Source organism: Sylvia atricapilla, chromosome 17 (assembly GCF_009819655.1).
Source record: "Sylvia atricapilla isolate bSylAtr1 chromosome 17, bSylAtr1.pri, whole genome shotgun sequence".
Classification (NCBI taxonomy): Eukaryota; Metazoa; Chordata; class Aves; order Passeriformes; family Sylviidae; genus Sylvia; species Sylvia atricapilla.
This window is the reverse complement of record NC_089156.1, coordinates 10,703,754-10,724,595: the sequence shown is the minus strand read 5'-3', so window position 1 is coordinate 10,724,595 and position 20,842 is coordinate 10,703,754. Positions and strand designations below refer to the sequence as shown.

Sequence of the window (20,842 nt, the reverse complement as noted above, 5' to 3'; positions counted from 1 at the left end):
GTGATAAAATGTGCCTGAGCTGTTGATCACAACCCACAGCAGGAGCAGCAGCCCCTTCCCTTCCCACCCCGGGGGCCTGAGGAATGACCCAACCTCGGGGAATGCAGCCAGGCAGAGAGCACAGCCCAGAACAGGCACCTGTGTCACTGAAACTGTGTTTGGGCAGAGAAAAAAAACAAGCCATGGAGGACAAAGGTGTGGCACAGCCAGAGGAGAGGTGACCGTGTCCCTTCCAGGGCAGGCACATCCCAACTGGTTCCCTGTGTGCTGTCACCCACAACAGATGTGAGGGTGTTGGACAGGGAGGGAGGAAAATTATAGAGCTATAAAGGAAACCACGAGTGTGATTCAAAGGGTGAAAGTAAGTTTGTGAGAAAGCCTTACCAGGTAATCTCTGACATCTGATCTAGCAAGCTCAGCAGAGGTAGTAAGAGGTTTTTGATTAATCAGCTGTAGAGGGAAGGGGAAAATACCTTCAGAGTAGGAAAATGGCTCTTCGATTCAGAGAAATACATTCAAAATATAAAGTTAATAGCTGCAGACTGACCAGGAAATGCTTTTGTGGCAAGCGAGTCTCACTCACTGCAGAAGTAGAGGGGAATTCAGTGGGACACCAGGACAGAGCTGGGCTTTCCAGTGACAAACTCATTCCTCAGCAGATGCAGCAGCACTGCAGCTGTCCTAGAGCAGGGACAGGGTAGAACCAGGCACCTCCTCTGAGTGCTGAACACTCACAGCATTTTCCACAGGGCAGTGAAGGACTCCAGGCACCTGGAGCTGGCACACACCTCACCCACCCACACAGAGCCACCCGTGTGAGCCGGGCACCCCAAGCCTCCTGCCCCGATAGCCAGCAGTGATAAAACCCGGGTTCCTCATTTCACCAGAAATTTAGTTCTCTAATTAAAACCAGAGGAAATGGGTCTGGTCTCAGCCCCAACCTTCTCGGAGCAGCACTTGCACTCAAGGCCAAGCCCTCAGTGCACAGAACAATGAACAGCAGCTGAGCCTGTCCTCCCACGCCCGTGTGCTGCTGCCAGCCCGAGCAGAGCTGTGGCAAACACCAGCTCAGGACCAGTGGCCCACACGTGGTGCTGCAGGAGCTGCACCCTGAGCTAGGAGGGACCTCTGCCTGAGGCTCCAGACCCAGAGCTAAACCCAACACTTTAAAATCGCCTCTTGCAGCTCAGACAAATCCAAACCAAGAATCCGTGGGTTTCCAGAACAATTTATTTCTCTACGTCAGGCCCTTGGAGAGCAGTAGTGTATATGTTGTGATAAATTGACACTGAGAAGATTTAACAACTTCTTCATTTAATAAGTGATTTTCACTACATGATATTGTACACTGTCATCTGTTCAAAAAAGATCAACAGTTTTTAAAAAACAAGATTCTGTGAGAGATTTATATAAACCGGTGATCAAGATCAACACCTCTGGTTGGCTTATCAAGCGAGTTTCTAGGTTTCTTTGTAGAACAAAGTCTTTATGCTGAAATGCACAAACCCCTTCCAGCAGATCCAGAGCCATTTCCGTCACTCCCAGAGCCGTTTGTTTGTGTCACTGCCCCGGGACTGCTGTCTCAGCACTGGGATCTGCTCGACTGAACACACGGAAACTGTACAAAAAACGTGTTCACTTTGAGCATGGACAAGCCTTTCTGTTTGCTATTTCCAGCCAGCACTTCCTTTTCTCTCCGAGAGGAAGGCATGGATGGGAAGCCCGGCCAACTCGGCAGGGAGGTTGTGTACAAACGGGTTTCTAAGTGAACTTTGGCTTCAGGAAGGAGACACAAACACTTAAAATAATGGCTTTGTCATCTGAAGTATACGGAGAGGGATGTGTGTCTGAATTAAATATACATCCTACCAGTGGTGCTGGCAAGGTTGAAGGTTATTCCTAATGTCGACAGCAATAAAACTAATGTGTACATGACAAGACATTAAAAGAAAAGCAATCCCTTTAAAACAAAAATGAACGTAAAAAAGTTCACAGTGGTTTGTATAAACAGCATGTCATCGCTGACAGGAACAATCTCTACTCTCACAGCACACGAGTGCCCTCTTTAGATCCTAAAGAACAAGATTTACACTACTCATGGTACAGGCCCTGCCAGCCCCACGTTACCTGGCTGACAGGGAGGTGCTGTGGAGTGTGTGCAGCTGGAACACCGACACAGGGGGACTTTCAAACTCTTTTCCTGGGAGGGAGGAAAATCTTTCATTCGCTGTTACAACCAGCAAATGCCATTCATCAAATGGAAAGGAAAACCACAAACACATTATCTATTTTGAGCAAGCTGAACAGCACACATGATAGGTTTAAAAATGGAGCTTATAGACTATGATACAAGTCCCAACAAGGCAGTGCCAAAGTGACTATTTCTTGGCTTGTTTTGTGATCATACCCCTGGGAGGTGTTACGGGCCTGCTGGAATTTGGCTTCTTCTTCTCTGCAGGTTTCAAAATCTGAAAAGACAGAGGGGTCATTTAGCAAAAATTTTAGCTGCCTTCCAGTCAAACAGTAATTCACTGGTAAAGGCACTACATGGTTGTTCTGGTCAAGTCTCAATGTGCCAGGAAATCAATGTGCTTCCTGCCCCAAGCTGGGCTGGGCCTTGGGATCAGCTGCTTCAGAGTCCACAGCAGTGGGAGCAGCTGGCAGCCAACTGCTTTGCCTGGGTGACTTAATTCCAGGATAAAACAGTCCCCCTACTCCAGCACAGGGTTATCATGTTTTTGAAGATATGAATGCAAATGCTGCCCTGTCTACCTGTGACAGCTGTAAAGATCTATTTGAAACAAGCCTTACTGTCATTTAAGAGTAAAACATTGATTCAAAATAGCACAAATTTAATGTGTGACCTCACTAAATAGGGAGGGAAAAATCTTCAGATACTGTACCTGGAAAGAGCACATTAGTGTTTCATCCACACTCATCATGGCACCTGCGTTGTCAAATTCTCCACAGTAATTTGGGGCAGAAAAGAGAGTTACCAACTGTCTTTTTGCAAAAAACTCATATCCATCTTCAACCACCTTTAGAGACAAAAGCAGAGGTGTTAGTCTGGGCAGCTTCCTCTTGACAAGGTGCAAAACAATTTCCCAGATGCAGCAGCAGCTAACCTGGCTGTGTTTAAGGAGCATGAGTTTTAAACTTTTACCCCAGAACAGGAGCATCACACCAACCAGCTCAGCAACAGAGTCCATTAACACTGAGAAAACCCTTGCTCAAGAGAGTCAGAGTTTATATGAAAACATTCATTATAAAGGCTGTTAAACACTGGGACTCATTCAGAAAACCTCACAGGTATTTACAGCTTGGCTGGCTGGACCAGGTGATCACCTCAGATTACAAATCTAAATTATTTTAGGGTTTAATGTACAAAATGAAAATACCTGATGAGCTCTACATATGAGATCCAAATCATGTTTATGGAGAAACTTAGCAACCACTTCAGCACCAAAAGTGAAGGACACTCCTCTGTCATTTTCACCCCAGCCCAAGACATCCTTGTCAGGGTCAGACCACAGGAGATCACACAGGAGGCCTTGGTCTGGTACATCCGTGGGGCGCATGATTCGTCTGATCTGCTCCATTGACTGCAGGTCTGGTGACAAACCTGTTCACAGGGAAGACACAGGCAGGGCCCAGCTGAGTCCAGCTTTGCTCTGCAACACTGACATTCATCCAGGACAAAAATAACTTGGATTCAAAGTGATTCACCGCTGCCATTTTACGTAGCTCAATGGCGACATTCACTGACGTTTTTAAAATCCAGCATTTGTTCTGAAGCGTTTGGAACAGAAGTCACTTTCTAGGAGATTTACTGGAAGCAAGATAAAGTAAGGCCATTTCCACATTTTATAGGATTACAATAATCTCACTAATATTTTGCAAGTGTCTGATAAAAGAGCTGTTAAATAAAAGAGGCATCAACACCAGGAATCACAGGGAATGTTCACTGTGATGATCAGGCCTGGTAAGATGAAATAAAATATCAAACCAATCTCGTACCATTTTTCACTGATGTGAATTCCTGGGTAACTGTAATGACTTGCAAGCGATAAACCATTTAAGGAGCAATCTGTACTTTATGACCTGAAAAAGCTGTATCATGTGGCATCTATCAATTTCTACTAACTAAACCATCAGCTCATACAGAGCATGGAACAACCCGACCTAGTGACAGGAGTCCCTGCCCATGGTGGGGGAATTCTACTGACTGATCCCCAAAGGTCCTTCCAACCCAAACCACTCTGGTTCTGCGAAAACAGATGTTTTCAGGACAGACACTGAACTCCAAAAACCCTACAAGGACTCTCGACTCCAAAGGAGAGGCTAATAAAGGTGACTTTTGGTGGAAAAGGAAGGGCAGATCGTGTCTGAACCAGCTCCATGATTCACAAAACTGACACTCATTGGGCCCAACCCTTCCTCATACATGAGCCAAGGCAAAGAAAAATCCCTAAGTTCTGAAGCTTCAGCAATGTAAATATGAAACTGCCATGACTGAGTTTTCCAGCTCCTCAAACATCACCTAAGGAACTGCTACTCACCTCCATGACAGCAGAATATTTTCTCATCCACAATAGCTGCAATTGGTAAACAGTTAAAACAGTCTGTGAAGGTTTTCCACAGCTTAATATTGTATCTTCTCTTACCTAGAAGAGATTGGGGAGAAAAACCCAGTCAATGTGCTTTTCTAACACAAACACAATCAACCTAACATAGATCAGGTTGACTTTTCTGACTTATTTAATTGTTTAAAGACAGTGGCAAAGGTCTCTCAGTGTGGCACAGCTTCAAGGACACCGTAAGTCCTTGAACAACAATTGACAACCAGGGTCTCCAATCCCAACTTTGCTTTGGCGAATTATTCCTTGGAGAATTTGATCTATTGCAGAAAATCTTGCCATTTGCCATTTCAGGGGAAGACAGCAACTCTTGAAAAGCAGATTTTCTTTAAGATTCTGCTTTACCACATAAACTCACTTCCGGCAAATAAATGGGACTGAGAAATGAAACAGCACTGAACAACGAACTCACCACAGTTTTATGCATTTCAAAGGGACTCTTCCCAGATATGAACCCTGAACATATTTGTGATATATGACTAAGCCTGTGATTAATCTCTGAGGAGACAACTCTGAAATGCCACACATCTTTGTTTCCTCACAGGAGGAGAACAAGACATGGAGCGCACATCTTGTCATCTGCAAGCCAAGTGTGTCCCACCACACAAGTTCCGACATGCTTCAGTGCGCAATTAATTTAACAGGATCATCTCTACATTATCTGGATTAAATCGTGTGTCCTTTGAAACAGGAATATTGGTTTCTACTTCACAGCAAAATTACTTGTTGTGTGTGGGAAAGGTGTACATACAGCCCCCATCACACAGTCTGTACATAGCCCCAGAAGAATGAAAGAGAGGTGAACCTCTGTAATGCACATCAAATTAAATTCTCCCATCTCCCATGAGATGCCCTTATCTTATGAGCTTTACCAGTGAGAATTGTTGGTTAACACAGCAGCCAACAAATAAAATTACCCACTTGGCTGCTGCCAGAGGAAGGACAGACTCCCCTCCATAAAACAGGTCAAGGAGACCTCTAAAGAGCACAGAGGGCATTTCAAGCTAGGAAGGAACCATCCAACACTGCCACCCTGCTGTCCCCAGCAGAGGCACACAGGCCTGGTACTTACATTCATCATAAAACCCATAAATTCTATTGATGCTGGCACATTCGTGGTTCCCTCGGAGGAGGAAAAAATTCTCTGGGTATTTAATTTTGTAGGCCAATAGCAGACAAATTGTTTCTAAAGATTGTTTTCCTCTGTCAACATAATCACCAAGGAACAGGTAGTTGCTTTCTGGTGGAAACCCCCCGTATTCAAAGAGTCGGAGCAAGTCATAGTATTGCCCATGGATGTCACCTGCAAGGAGATTCAGACATGACACTTCAGTGACCCTTCACTACTTTGATTCTAAAGAAAGAATAAATTAAAGATGCTCCAGAAAGAAAAAAGCTTGCAGTGAAGACACTGCCCATAACATACTTAAAATGGCAGTTAATGTATATAAAATAATCATGTTTTGATATCTATGCAATGGTAGTTACACAAAAATATTTGTGTGTATTTTTTTTTTAAAAAAATCAAGACTCCAAAAAAACAACTGCGTTTTCTGGAAACACCCAGTAATTCAAATTCTAGCAGAGAAACTGCATCAAAAATTAAATTGGTATTTCTGCCTTTGGTGTAAATCATGGGTTTGTTTCTGACAAGCAGAACACTAAATCATGATTTTAGACTGCCAGTATTATAAATATGGATCGAGCTGCTTCAAATTGAAGTCAGTCCTCTGTTTTAGAGTAGGATAAACTATTTGCTGGAAGCTTTCAAAATTGCATTTATTGAGGCTTTTATGTTGACATTCCTCATTCTTTTAGCATAAGTAGACATGTACATGTGTGCAAAATGAGCACTGCTGTATGCAACATAGTGAAACCAAACTAGAAAGTAATTCCAAGACAGAGAAATTTAAGTTTCCAGCAGGATTTTAAAATACTGTCAAACCACTGTTCAGCTGTGAATGACAGCACATTAAATTCTGGGGTTCCTCATTGTTTCCCCTTGTTCAGGCACAGTTGGGCCAAATATTATGTTTTTGATAACTTCTTTCCAAAACTTCATGTGAATCTCTCCCCCAGCCTGGTGAAACTGGACCAGTTGCTTTCTGGGTTTGGATTATTTTGGTCCCAAGTACAATTCCCACACGTTACCCCCTCTCCACTCCTCTGCCCTACATATCCAGCAGGGTTTTATTTTGCCTTTTGCTACAATTATTTGTTTCAGTATTAGTAAGAGAAAGCAGCATCTGGTACTTGTTCTCTGCTTATGGCCTGCATTTACCTGACACCTCCCCCAAGATCAAACCAAAATTCACAGTACTCACCACAGATTTTCAGTGGAGCTTCAAGTTCTAGTAGAATAGGCTGACTCAGAAAGATTTCTCTGGATTTCAAGCACAGTCCTCTAATTTCATTCTCTTGAAGTTGGACGTTTTTGCCTGGTTTTGATCCTCGCACTGTCAGGAGGTGTCAGAAGTCAGTTATCAAAACCAGCAACATTCCTGGTGTTATTTTAAGAGTCTGACTAAATGGCAAGGCAGCACTGAATGAGAAGGCACCAGGGTAAGATTGGTGTGCTGGGGTGAATTGGCAGTCCCAGGGAAAGGGGAGTGTGTTCTGTTCCAGTCGTATGCTACTTTCATTTAACAGAATTCATGGCTCAACACTTCCCCCGTTAAAAACGTCACATTTTAAATAGCATCAGTTCAGTTCTGTTCAGTTATAAACCCCACCTTGGACAATGTGACTATTTACATGTTATTTGTTAGTGAAGCAGTTATGTGCTCGTTCTTTGGAAGCTGTCTGAACTTGAGCTGAAGGCCACTCAATCACCAACAAATGTGCAAGTCTCCCTAACGCAGCAAATCACCTCGCCCAGGGCAGTACCTAAACAAGACCAGAGCACCAGTAAATCCTGTACTGCCCAAACAGGGAGGGGAAATACCCACATGACTGGAAGGTAAAGAATATCAGCAAGGAAATAGGTCTGGATCATGATGACAAAACAGCTGCCATCATCACTGTGCCTTTGAGCAGGGTAAAAGACAAGCCAGGAGGAGACCATCTCCCAGCCCCAAAGCACTTCCTCTTCCCAACTCCCACCCTTCACAGCCTTCCATCTCCCCCACTGCAACAATTCATTACAGTTTGTTCCTTTAACATCCATTAAAGCTTTGCTTCCTGCCCTGGACAAGGACATCAGCCTGGCCTGAACAAGTCTCTGTTGCCCAGAAGTACAAAGGACATTTCCACAGAAGTAGTGCTGTAACTACAGCATTTATCTGTAAATATTCAGGGTTAAGACTGAATTCAAACAAACCTCTGAGTATGCCATTACTGCTGAAGCCTGTATTTTTATTTGGTGTCAAAACTGGTAATATGTAACAGGCTGAAGAAAAAAAAGGAGGAGTAAGAGCAGCAGTCATCTTCTACAATGTAACCCATTGGTTCAGCCGCAGCAAAGCCAAATCACCAAGAACTTGAGTCTCAGATGGCTGGAAACACTCTGACAACACCCGCAGAAACAACCCTCCACTGCTAAGGCTGCCAGGTTAGGTGACTTATTGTGAGCAACTCTGTGGCATTGAGACCGAACAATCTACACCCTTATCCAAAAAGGTCTGGTATTTAATTGCAAAAAAAGCAAGTAACAAGCCTGTATCCTTTCAAACACAAGAACCCATGCAGTATCCTGAAGTCCTGAATAACAGTAGCTAGCTACCAGTTCAGTCTAATTCCTTTGCTACTGTTTAACCTCGGAGTGAGAAATGGGAAAGCTCCGGATGACTCAAATCTCTGCCACCACTGTGGGCCTTCGCTGTGTGAAGCCAAGTGAGAACTGCAGCGGGAAAGGCTGCGGGTGCTCGAGGCGAGTTTTAGGAACAGCAGGAACAAGAAGCAGTTGTGTTCCAATTTCTCACTAGCACAGAAGAAGCTCCTGACTTTCCCATAGGCCTCTGATCGAGCAGAGCAAACACTGTTCAGCTTATGCAGACCATGAGTAAAACAATGACCGTGTAACAGCCATGAAATCCAGGACACTGGTGGTGTTCCTGCCTCAGAACCCTTCCCTGAGTCCCAGAGACCCCGGCAGGGCGGCGCTGCTGCCCCACACTGACCTAAACTCAGCACCTTTCCTCAAACAACCTCAGAACAAAACTCCACTTCACCCCCTGTGACATTACTGCAGGTCACAAGCTTTAACAGTGTTCCCTTTCAAGCTCTACCTGCTCCCTCTGTTCCTCGCTGCCCACGTGTTATCACTCAGCACTGACATTAGATGCCAACACTGGAATTACCACTGCACTTCATGTCTTTCATTAAAATCTCAGAAGTAATGAAGCATGTAAATGGAAGTTAAATCTTTGTCACAGCAGTTTATCACGAATGAGGCTTTTCATCCACACAGTCATTTTTTCATCCATACAGTAATTTTCCAAAGGCTCCTGAGCAACAAGCAAACTACTCAAAATGCCAAATATCCAGAAGCAATAAAGAACAGAAATTTTTAGAATTAAGTGATATACTAGCTGAACTGTAAATACAAAATGAATGGTCAGTTAATCACGATATTACAATTCACTTTTTTTTTTTTTTTGATAATATAAAATACTTGTATTCACTTTTCTGTGAAGCCAAAAAATCTAATTTGCCATGATTTGGTCTTCTTAGAAATTGCTAAAATCAAACCCTGTACTTCACATCCATAAATTAAAAAGTACAAAATATTATAAAGACTATGCAATGCACTGAGTCACTAAAGCTCATGAATAAAGCATGTGCATTCATTTTTGCTCAAGATTAAATGAAGATCTGAACACTGTTTCAGACACAGGTTTTCTAGGTTTTTCCAATACATTTTCATTGAACTGGTATAATCCTCACACAGTTTTAGTCACCTGCCTGCAGAAAACCTTGACAAAATGAAATGATGCTTTGCTGCACTTCCCAAACTCACTGGGACAGACACCATGGATGAAAGAACAGGAAAATTTGGTTCAGCTTTGCCTGCCTGTGACACTTTCATCACTTTGTCCAACATGGAACCCGCACAGAGGAGAAGAGTGCGTTCAATTTCTTGTGACATTAACTTGTATGTCCTGAAAAGCTGGGAAAACAAAAGTGGCTTTGGCTTCAGAAAAATCAAAAATGCAGCAGTGGCTCTTGGTTAGAGGGATCTGTATTTTTAGTGCAAGGATTTTCTCATCCACAATGAAAGAGCTGGCACACAAATGCAGGATATTCACTCTTAATGACTTCTTAAAAGGTTTCTCTGGGTCTTCAAGTTACTTAGTCCTTCTAAGAAAGGCAAAAACAATACATTATGAAAAATACATTGTTTACAGTTTGTTTCTCTGCTTTGGACCAAAACAAGGCAGCTTGTGGAGATCAGCCAGTTTAATACTAATTGACAGCTTGGTCATGAAGTCAAAAGAGCAGCTCGATAGTACTGTACAGGCACATTTGCCCTTTCAATGCATAAAAAATAACCTCTCAGAAACGACAGCCTGGAACTGACAGCGGAACAAGCTAAAGATTAATCATTTGGGGAAAAAAGTCAGCCTATTTCAAGTGGTATTTTATTTGTGTCTGAACCCACTGCTGCAGCATTTCCAGACAGCACAATTTTCCCACCCTCTTTAGGCAGAGATGCTCCTGTTCTTAGAAATAATTTCTCTAGAGCCTGAATTTCAGTGTCCAGTCTGGGCAGTCCTCTGACAGGTAAAACCTTTCTTACTGTACAAATATGAGAAGTTGTGAAAAAATAAACTCTCCACTAGATGGAAACAACTATAGAAAAAAAATCCCTCCCTGGAGCCTGGATGATCTCTGCAGAGGTACTGCTCTGAACACAAGGGTCCACTATCAAAATTATCACTGATTTCCAAGACAGGGAGAAACTGATGGAAACAAGACATCAGCTCTAAAATGAGTGTACTATAAACAGAGCAGTATGACAGGCGCCCAGCAGAGGGGGAAAGGAAGGAGAGGGAAGAAGAGAAGAACTCGAGGCAGCCCGTCACTCTGGAGCGAGCAAACAGCCAGTCCAAAGTGTAGCTGCAGCTGCCAGGAGTCAGAACCCTGCCTGACATCGAGAACTACCCTTCATTTCCCTGGGAGGGATAAACGGGTCAGGAGCTGGGGGATGCAGAATGTACAACAGTCTGAGACCATATGCAGGCAGAGTACAACAGACTCCCACATCCCAACCCACCCCCAGCATCTCCCAATCCTGGCTCTGGTGCCACAGTCCTTACGTCAGTCAAGGTTAACAAGAACGAGACAGATACTTGGAGAAGGATTCCAAAATAGCAGGAAGTTCAGAAATGCCAGAAATTGCAGCGATCCAAACATCTCATTTCCATTCAGCATTGCATTAAAAGCAGCAGCTGAAATACTGTCAACTGAAGTGTGAGAATCAAGTTCTCCTACAGAAAATGTTTTGAAGATAAATAGTCTATCTACAGGTCAGTTCATTCTCCTGGCTTATTAAACAAGTCTCTCAGTTTCACCATATTTTACGTTAAGATGTCTGCAATCATAGTGACATTTCCAAAAATACCACAGGTCGGTTTTAATCTAGTTTTTAGCAGTTCCCAATGACAGTTTCACAGTCGGTTTTGCACCACAGGCACAAAGGGAATAAATAACTTGAAAGTGGTTGACGTAAAAAAAGGTTTTACTTTACTGCAGGCACTACCAGCTTTCATCTGATCCCTTCAAATTCAAAACTGAAATGGAAAAGCATCTCCTCAGTGCACAAGGCTCTAAAAAGTTCTCATCTGCTTTCTAGTATGTCACAAGTTCACAGCAGTGTTATCAAATGGAAGATTCTGCATGACTGCAAGTTTTTAATCCAGTAATGTATTTCCACACTGCAGACAGGTGAGGAGCAACAGGTACTCACACTGCACACAGAGGGGACAAATTCCTCCACTTCACTGCCTGAGCAACAGGCACAGAGTTTAAAAGACTTATCTGAATCCATGGCATTGACAAGAATCTAATACTGGTCTTTGGAATTAAGAGTTTCCATTTCCCACTCTTAGAAAGAAACTGCTGCACCACAGCAGGAAACAATTAACATCAAGCTACACAAACTAGGGAAAATGATATGGTTTGAGGTCAGAAAGTGTTGCTTGTTCATGAGAAACTTCACCACAGCATCCCAACTCATCCATGAGTAAATATGACATTTCAGATTAACATCTCTGAGAATCACTTACCCCAGCATATGAAGCTAAAGGGCAAGCAACCCTGCAGACCAAATTAATGCTGTACTTGGCAGAAAGGTGAAAAAAAATTTAGAGGACTGCATTTGTGAGAAAACATCTTCTCTGTGGTGAGCAAAATCTTACCCATGCTCTTTAGCTCAACTATTTTTAATAAGTAGATGATATTCTTTCCCCATTTAAAGCAAATTAAGAGATAATATCTCCTTGACATCTCTACAACAGGCTTTACTGGGAATAGAAATCTGTGGGTGTATAAACAGAAATGTTTAAGGATTTAAGAATCTTTTTTGCTGATTTTAGTGCACTAGGCAGGGATTCAGCTCTCATGGCTACCACCGTTGTAGCCTCGTGTGGCTTTATCCAAAGTAGCCTCCATTCATTATTCAATTCTCCCTTGCAGAGGAGGCAGCACAGCAGAGATTTGCAGAAACACATTTCAACTGGGGTCACTTAGATGTGCTGAAATGGTTATTTTAGCCATTATTTATCGTTACCGTGGTAAGACTAATACACTTCAATCCTGTTTTCTAAAGAGGTGACTGTGAGCTCCAAGCCAGACCCTACTGATGTGGAAAAGCTGCCAGCACACGAGATGAAGGAAATGGATAAGGAGCTCAGCTTACAGCAGCCCCATCTGACATGACACAGAAAGGAAGCCACGCTCACACTCAGGGAGTCTCGGGATTTGTCACTCATTCTTTACTGAGGCAAGCAGGAATTCTGCCATTTCCTGCAGCCCTTTCCAAGACCATACAGGTGCTGCTGATTTTTTATCTTACAAGGAGTTTTTTTAGCATCTTTTTGTCTGCTGGCATTTTTGACTGGGCACACACAGCTGCAGCTGCTGCCTTCAGTACCCCTGCTAGAAAAGGGGCACAATTTGCTCTCATGTTTGACCTGTCTCATTCCTCAGGAAAGTGAATAAGTTCCATTAATATTTGAATTTTTATCTAATATCAAGGACACTTAAAAACATTTCAAAGCTCAGAGCAGGATACTGTTAGTTATTACACTTTACAAGTCTTATTCTTGTGGATATTATAGTTCCCAAAAGTGACAAAGTCAGACACGCTGTACTCAGGAAATTGCTCCTAGCAGGACACAACCCTCATCAGTAAGGAAGGGAGAAAACATGAATTTAATTACAGAAAAAAAAAAAAAAAAAAAAAAAAAAAAAAAAAGTAGTATTTTCAATATTTTCCTTGAATGGCTTTCCAAGGTTGAGAACAATGCTACTGAAAAATGGGTTTTTTGTGACATTTCAACGCCAAATGGTTCTGTACTACAAACATTTGGGGCAGGGAAGACTCTTCAAATATCTACCTTAGCTGAAGTATGTACTTCCAGGCCTCTTAAAGAACAAGCTAATAATTTCACCTAAATAGCCTAATGGAGGTGGGAGAACATCACTGTTTGGGGGAAAAGCAGAAATAATGTCAGTTGAGCAAAGGAGTCAGGATAGAAAGCAACTAAAATCCCTCACAAATACATTATTAATATCCTGTATTAAGGACAAAAAGCAAGGGTAATTTATTATTCACCCTTCACTTTACCTCAACCATTAGACTCGATTCACTGCTTCTTCCAACAGGGCAACGCTAAGGCTCATGAGAGAACAAATCCCCAACTGTATCTGCTCACTGATTTCCAGCATTTCATCCACAATCTCCTGAGCACTGGGGTTTGGTACCTTTAGAAAGGGCTAAGCTCCCTGCTCACAGGTTTTAAATTTTAGTAGCAAAATCACCTGAAGTTAACTGCCATAAAAATGTGCAAGTATTTAAAGTTTAAAGAGAACTGTAATGAAATACCAAATTGCTCTAAAATTACAGCTTGCACAAGGATTTGGGCAATTCAGTTTGTGAGCTGATGATTAAACCAGATTTTGCAGTGTTTTCCTGCCTGAGTATGATTTTAATGTGTCTGCAGCCTTGTCTGAAGGGATATTGAGAGCTCATGGGCACACCACACTTTGTGTAACTAACATTATGCACTTGTTCTACCAGAACTGCACCGAAAAACAATCATTTGTTTGATCCAAATCTAAAATGCAACGTGTGCTAAAATGCAGCAATGTTTTAGCGGGGGAAAAAAAAAGTATAAAAATGACCCTGGAAAAGGTCAGTCATTACTCTCTGTCTGGCAAAGATGTTTAGAACAGACATTTAATAATCAACAAATAAAGCACTAACATGGGTTGCTAACACCAGTAATTGTTTTAAATATTGAAAGACAATCATTGCCTCAAGGAATCCAAAATCCCAGCTGCAATATTAATAAAGGAACAAAAAATTAATTTCAGTTCTGGCAGCTGATGCAACCTCAGGTAATGTCTGTAATTGCATGAAGCACCTCTTAAAAGATGTCAGTAAACCTTCCGAAGCCTGATTTATGAACTCTTATCTGCTCCAAACATCTAATGCTGATATAAACTGAGTAAGAGCAGAACATATTGACACTTACTACTTTTTGAAACTTTAAACAGAGAAATTTCTTTCTAGGAAAGGTCTAATCCATGCTTTTAAAAATGAAAATTTACACTTTGAAAATACCACATTTGTTACACCTGGGGAAATCAGTAAGAAGTGTAACTAATACCTGCAGTTAAACTGAGCATGTATTAATATGTCACCAAACATATGACCTACAAGAGCTGACATTTACAAGTCGTATTACTAGATTTTCAGGAAAATCCTGGTCTAACTTTATGAAGGGAAGTCTTTAAATAATTGAAACCAGGGCGGTTTAAATTGGTAACAGGCAAAACCCAAACCGGATCAGAGGAAAAACCCCATTTACTTTTACTTATTCAATGATCCCATAATTCATCTACAGGATTTCTTAACTCCAATTGATTTCTAGAGCGGAATTTCTGTTCCTCTGCCCGACCTTTTTCTATCCAAGCATTACACAAGCAAAACCCTGCGAGAAGGAAAGTGTGCAAGAAAAGACATTTCTTCATCATTTTTCTCAGCAACATCTCAGCTGACTTCGTGCCAAATGGAAAAAAGTTAAATCCCTGACCAAGCTTTTCAAGAGTAAGTCCAGATGAGAAGCCTGACACACGTGAAGCGAGGCTGGATCAGGAGAGCTTCCTTCTCTGAATAATTATGGTTTTCCTTGATGCCTGGAAAAGAATTTGTCACTGGCAACTTCTCAGTCTTTTGCCCTAAAAGCAGTCAATCCCAGTCCAGCGCTGATCCCTGCAAGCAAAGGGATGATGCTGGAGACACCCCCTGCAACTTCCAGGTCTTCCTTTGATTTACAAACTCCCAGGCAACTCTTTTCACCTTAAAGCACCAACAATAGCAGACAATAAGCCCTTTTTCAGACTGTCTGAAACACCAAACCGCAACCCTCTATTCGCACCTAAAAACCCACCATATGTTACGAATTAAGAGCCAAAATCCTGTGGCAGCTTTAATGCAAGCAGCTAATCAAAGCTAAACCCAGCATACACTGAAACCCATGACAGTCCCCTCCCGACTTGCTAAAAAGCTGCCTCGAACACTCTTTTAAACACGCTGAGTCTTATTTCCAGAGCCCCACGACTAGCCAGCCATGCACTGATCCCATGAGTATGCGTGAAAGGCAACAGAACACCCTAGGCTTTTTAGAAGACCTTCCTACGAAAATACTACTAAATTAAGCATCCCCTCATTCGGACATACGACTAGATTAAGCATCCCCTCAGAACTGCAGGGGAGGAGAAGAGGGCAGCCGGCTGCTCCCAGCATCGCGCCGGGAGATCAAAAGGCAGAAACGCTTGGGAAACACACGGGCTGAGGGGAAAGTTGGGGCTGCGGGGCCGAGCCAGGCGGGGAGGCGGCGGCGGCGACCCCAGGCAGACAAAGCGCCTCTCGCCCCTCCATTTTGCTGTCCCCTCAGCCCCCGCCGGGCAGCGGGACGCGGCGCATCGGCCCCGCCGCCCCCACAACCGCGCCGTCCTCGACCCTCACCCTCCAGCAGCCGTTGGATGATGCTGTCGATGTTGAGCTTGTCTATATCCGCCATCGCCTCTCAGCGGCCGGGCGGAGCCCTCCCCGCCGCTCCGCTCGCGGCTTGGCCGGCCCGACTCCGCTCCTCGCTCTGTCTCGTTTTTGCCCTTTCCTGCTCTGCGCCTTCCCTCGCTCTCTCTGCCCCCCCGCCCCCTCAGCACAGAGCCAGCACTGAACAAAATGGCCGCCGTCCCCTCAGCGCCTGGCGCACGGATACTACGAGCGCGACGCGGCCCGGCGGAAACCCTTTATAGGCCGGGCGGGAAGAGCGGGCGGGGTGATGCGGCCCGCTTGCGGGATCCTTCCGTTCCCGGGACAGGAAGTAGTGCCGCGGTGCCGCCTCCCCGTGTCGCGACAGTCGCAGAGCGGCGGAACCAGGGTGGCGGTCCCAGAATCTCAGCCCGAATTGTCGTGTCCGGCTTATAACCGAACACCGCTATGTCACCCCTATGGCACAAAGTGCCACATTCAGTCGTTGCTTGAGCACTTCCAGGGACAGGGACTCCACCACTTCCCAGTTGCAATGCCTAATGACCCCTTCTGCGGAGGAAGGTCTGTACCTTGTAGGGTTCCTGCAGACTGCGGTGTGCGGGGAACAGGAAAGGGCCACCATGGCCCTCGCTTTGTCCCCCCACAGCAGTCATGGCCCCCAAACCCCGTGTGAGGGAGATGGGGGCTTCAGGTGGGATTTTGGGGCTCCTCACCCCACTGTGGGGCTGGGGGAGCACAGTCCTCATGTCCTTCACCTCACACTGAGCCACCTCTGCCTCACGGGTTGAGGCAACGTGTCCTGAGCAGCCCCTCAGCTCCGGAGCACCTTGAGGCACGTGGCTCTGCACCTGCAAATCCTTCAAGAAGCAAACGTACAGCACTTTCAAGTCCTTGCAGGTGAAGGAATTAACCTCCTCGTTCAAAACCATCTCACTACCTTATTTCACACTATTATTATTTTATTCTATATGTAGCTACAGCTTGGCTACAAGCCCTCAGATGAGGTGGTGCTCATGAACTGGATGGTGTTTGTTCAGGGGACGGGCTCTGTGAACCTTTCCCACTATTCAGTCTGTATCTCGGGCTGCATATTGTTTAATTGCTTTATTTACTCCTGCTTTAATTTGCAGGGCTGGCTGTGTCAAGCTCTTTCCTCCTCCCCTCCCTTCCCTGCGTGGATTGCTCCCACTCTCCTGTTGGATTCCTCCCGCCGGCAGTTATACAATATTCATTACAGCTCATTGCCGTGCTGGGGCCGGAGCAGAGTTCGGATTTGTGCTGGTGATAAAGCAAAGGACTTGCAGTCTCAGCACATCTCAGGTCTGGGGGAGGAAGGAGATAAGAGGATGCAGAGTCTACCTGAAACACTCCAGCCCCTTGCAAGTGCAGCCTCAACGCTCCACTTCCCCGAGCGAACAGTTATCGTATCGAGCACGCCCAAGCTGATATGCTAATCTTAGTCACGCTGGTGTAAACCCAAAGTAACCCCATGGAAAACAATAGAGTTACTTCAGATTTACTTCAACGTGACAGCCTTTGCAGATTTACATCTATTTTTGTGCTGCACCTTCTCGGGGAACGGCCCCCTCCGGCTCTTGCACCGAATGCTTTCTTTCTCTTTCAAATCCTTCCTAATTCTGCAGGGCGAGTTGTTCTCTTGGACTTAGCTGAATTATTTAACGAGGAAAATTGGTCCTGTGTTTCCAGAGGAACCTTCCTGGCCTTGTTTTCATTTCTGGAAATATCTTCATCTCATCTCACCCTTCAGCTGCTACCTCCTCTCCAGGGACAAATCCTTTGGGGATCTGAGCACCTTTAGTGGGGTGTTGAGTCTTTTTCACTCCTGTTAATGCTCTAGGAAATGGAATGGAATGGAAGAGCTTAGCAACCCAGGTGCAACCCAGGAGATGTTCTTGGGAACTCACTTGGAAGCCCTGTATTTCTGAAAGGACAGAACCGGCCTTTCAAAAGAAGGTCAGGGCAAAGAATCTGTCTCACTTGCTGAACCACATCAGGCAAGGTCCAGAGCACTGATAATTCTTGTCAAAAGAGGCGTAGCCAGGATGAAAGAAGAGAAATGAGAGATAAAGGTGAATCTATCAAGGCCTTGTCATCACCTTGATAACCAACTTGCCTTGTTCCAGCTCCAAATCTCAAGAGCAGCTGCCAACGTTTGGTGTCCTGTTCAGAAGGGGCTACGTTTTTTGCACAGGGCCTTTCTCATTCTCATTAAAATAAAGGACTTTTCCTTATCAGTAAACTCCATGGAGAGCCAGAGTTATATTAAAATGCCACCACAAAATTATCTTTTTAATAAGGTAGCCTTTCTCTGCAGGAAATAACCAGCCTGGCCCCACACCTTGATTAGAAAAGGGACCCAGCCAAAGTGTCATAAATATCGTGAAACTGTTTTGTTCTTCTGTGTTGCTCACAACAATAATTTATTTCTAGAGGAGGAACAGATTTATTTCCAGAGAGGGAACAATCAGGGAAATCCCTTTGTCCTTAAACTCTGCAAATGGGCTTGAAACATTCGATAATTTTGAAGCTCACGCTTCATATACCAACATCTCCACCCCTTCTTTCAATTTGTCTACAATTTTTTTCCTACTTTACTACTTGCTAAATACACAGTGATGGACAATTTGTTCTGCACAAATCATTCACAGCTCACAGCTCTGAGACCTCTGGGTCTTTTCCTCCTTTCCCCCCTTGAAGCTCTATGAATCACCACTTTGGTCTCATTCCTTGGAAGCCTCTGTGCAAAACACCTTTCCCCACTGATTTGTCCTCACTGTCCCTTGCACCTTGCACATGTTGCTTTATTATTGTACTGTTGCTTATAATCTGGTTAGATTTAAGAATATAAAAATTACATATACAATACCCACCTACATATAGAAGAAAAATAAGATTTTAGTATTGCTCTGTATACATATATAAATTTGTATATGCATACACATGCATATACTGTGAGTACAATACAATACATCATATTTACACCATGTACACATACATACGTGTATAATATAAAATAATTATACATAAAAAATAATTAAATATTTTCTGATTTATCCCTATTTGTAGGTGGATCCTCAGAAATGTGAGGCACTCACACTTTCAGATTACATATTTGCTAAGCCCGTGAAATTCTGTGTGTTTGTGTACATTTCAAACAATGATCTACACGGGCTCTTCAAACAGTGCCAAAACAAGAATGGGTGACTTGTGGGTCAGGTGTTATTTTTCCTAACTCGCTCCACAGCCAGGATTCCAATGTTTTCATAACTCCTACTGTTTGCACCCAGCTTGCCTGGTGTTACAGTCAAGATAAAGCCTCGTGCACACCTTAGGCTTTTCACGCCTAAAATATTTTGCTAACCCCCAAATTTCAGCAGGGTTTTGGGGGTGGGTGGCGCTGATTTGTCAGACAAAAGAGGAGCAGCTGGAACAAGCTGCGAGGCTGATCTGGAGATGGAAGGGTCCGTGTCCTGCTCCGAAGGGAGCTGCTGACGCACAGGCAGGAGTTTTCTTAGTGTCATGTTTTATTTACAAAACACACGGTGCCACGATCTCCCTCCAGCAACAAAACTTGTGGATCCTGTGCGTTCCTTTGCGGAGCCTGGCGAGGAGCTCGGGGCTGGCGGCTGCTCCTGAGCCTCCAGCTTCGCCTTGGGGCTCTCCAAGGACTCAAACCTTGTGCAGAAACTGAATGAAACCTCATTCCCAGCCAGCCAGCAGCACGATTCCTGCTGGAGACTTCCTGACACTCTTCTCATGGGTGTATCCCGCACACCAGAGCCAGGCCTTGATTTCCACCAAGCTGATGGTTTCCCAGTCTTAACAGCTGGTCTCCATCTGAAATCTCCCCCCAACACTAGCTGTCAACACCAATGACAAGTCCCTCTCAAGCTTGTTAAAATCATATTTTTGATATGAAAGGTAAAAAAATTCAGCTTTGAAAATTTTGAGACAGATGATTTTGACACGAGAGAAGTATGATTTCCCCAACCCTCCTAGCAGGTTTTTAAAAATTTTATTTATTAAAAGTTGATGTGCTTCATGGGTTTCTGGTGAAAGGTATTTTCAAATGGAAAAATATTCTGTTGGTGAGTTTTGGAAGGTTCATACTCGCAAAAATACTGCCAATAAAACCCTTCTCATATAAAAATGTCATAAGTCCCTTTTTTCCAAATACAGCAGTGACCACAGTAGGATTTTTCCTGCTCCAGCTCTTTGGATTAGGAAAACCCAGCACAATCCACACTCTCGGTGAATTTCTAAGATGAATCTGACTTTTAAAGCTCCGAGATGAGGCACAGGAGCCATTTGGATGTGTCCTGTCCGTGGCTGAGCATCCCTGGGCAAGCATGACCATCGTCTGCTCTGCTGCTTGGAAAAAGAGGGGAAGCAGCTCCAAAGGAGGCTTTGTCCTACTTTAAGTGGAGAACAGCCGTGGCGGATCAGTTGACGCCGCTTTGGCACCAAGCAGAGCCCCGTCTTCCCCTCTTCCTCAGGAATCCCTCAGCTCCGCCAAAGGGAGTTGCATAACCAGCTGCAAAGCTCTTGTGGGCTTCCACAGGGCTCAGCTGAGCCTTTCTCCAAGGGGAAAAGGAAAAACATGGACACCAGCCAGTGCTGTAAACCCAGCAAAATGGGGGGGTTTGCCCCTTTTACAGCTGGTTTGTGATGGGATGAGCAAAACTTTCCTTTCCCGTTGCAGTGTCAGCAACTCCCAGCACGGTTCACCTGGATGTGGTGGTACAGAGGGATGTGAGCAGGCCTTGCAAAACAAGGAGAGGCAACTGCTTCCCAAAGTGGGACATTTCTGTGCAGCTGCAGCCTCACGTGGCTCGAAGGCAGCGCGCTGTGGATGTTCCTCATTGCACTGGCCAGAGATGCACGTTTGCAGCCTGGGACACGGCCTCTGATCTCAGCCCAGCTTCATGGCTGAGCTGCTTCTCTAATTAAAGCCCATGAA

The 20,842-nt window shown here is 44.2% G+C and overlaps 1 protein-coding gene across 1 annotated transcript; it reads right to left on the bottom strand.

Moving 5' to 3' along the window:
• Positions 1-1,212: 1,212 nt before the first annotated feature.
• PPP1CC (protein phosphatase 1 catalytic subunit gamma) lies at positions 1,213-16,058 on the bottom strand. The gene is made up of 7 exons (XM_066331645.1): positions 15,832-16,058; positions 6,962-7,093; positions 5,710-5,940; positions 4,560-4,664; positions 3,399-3,622; positions 2,904-3,038; positions 1,213-2,468 (listed from the first exon to the last, which is right to left on the bottom strand). Exons 1-7 carry the CDS (start codon positions 15,884-15,886, stop codon positions 2,379-2,381), a joined length of 972 nt encoding a protein of 323 aa, XP_066187742.1. The 5' UTR covers positions 15,887-16,058; the 3' UTR covers positions 1,213-2,378.
• Between the last annotated feature and the right edge of the window lie 4,784 nt (positions 16,059-20,842).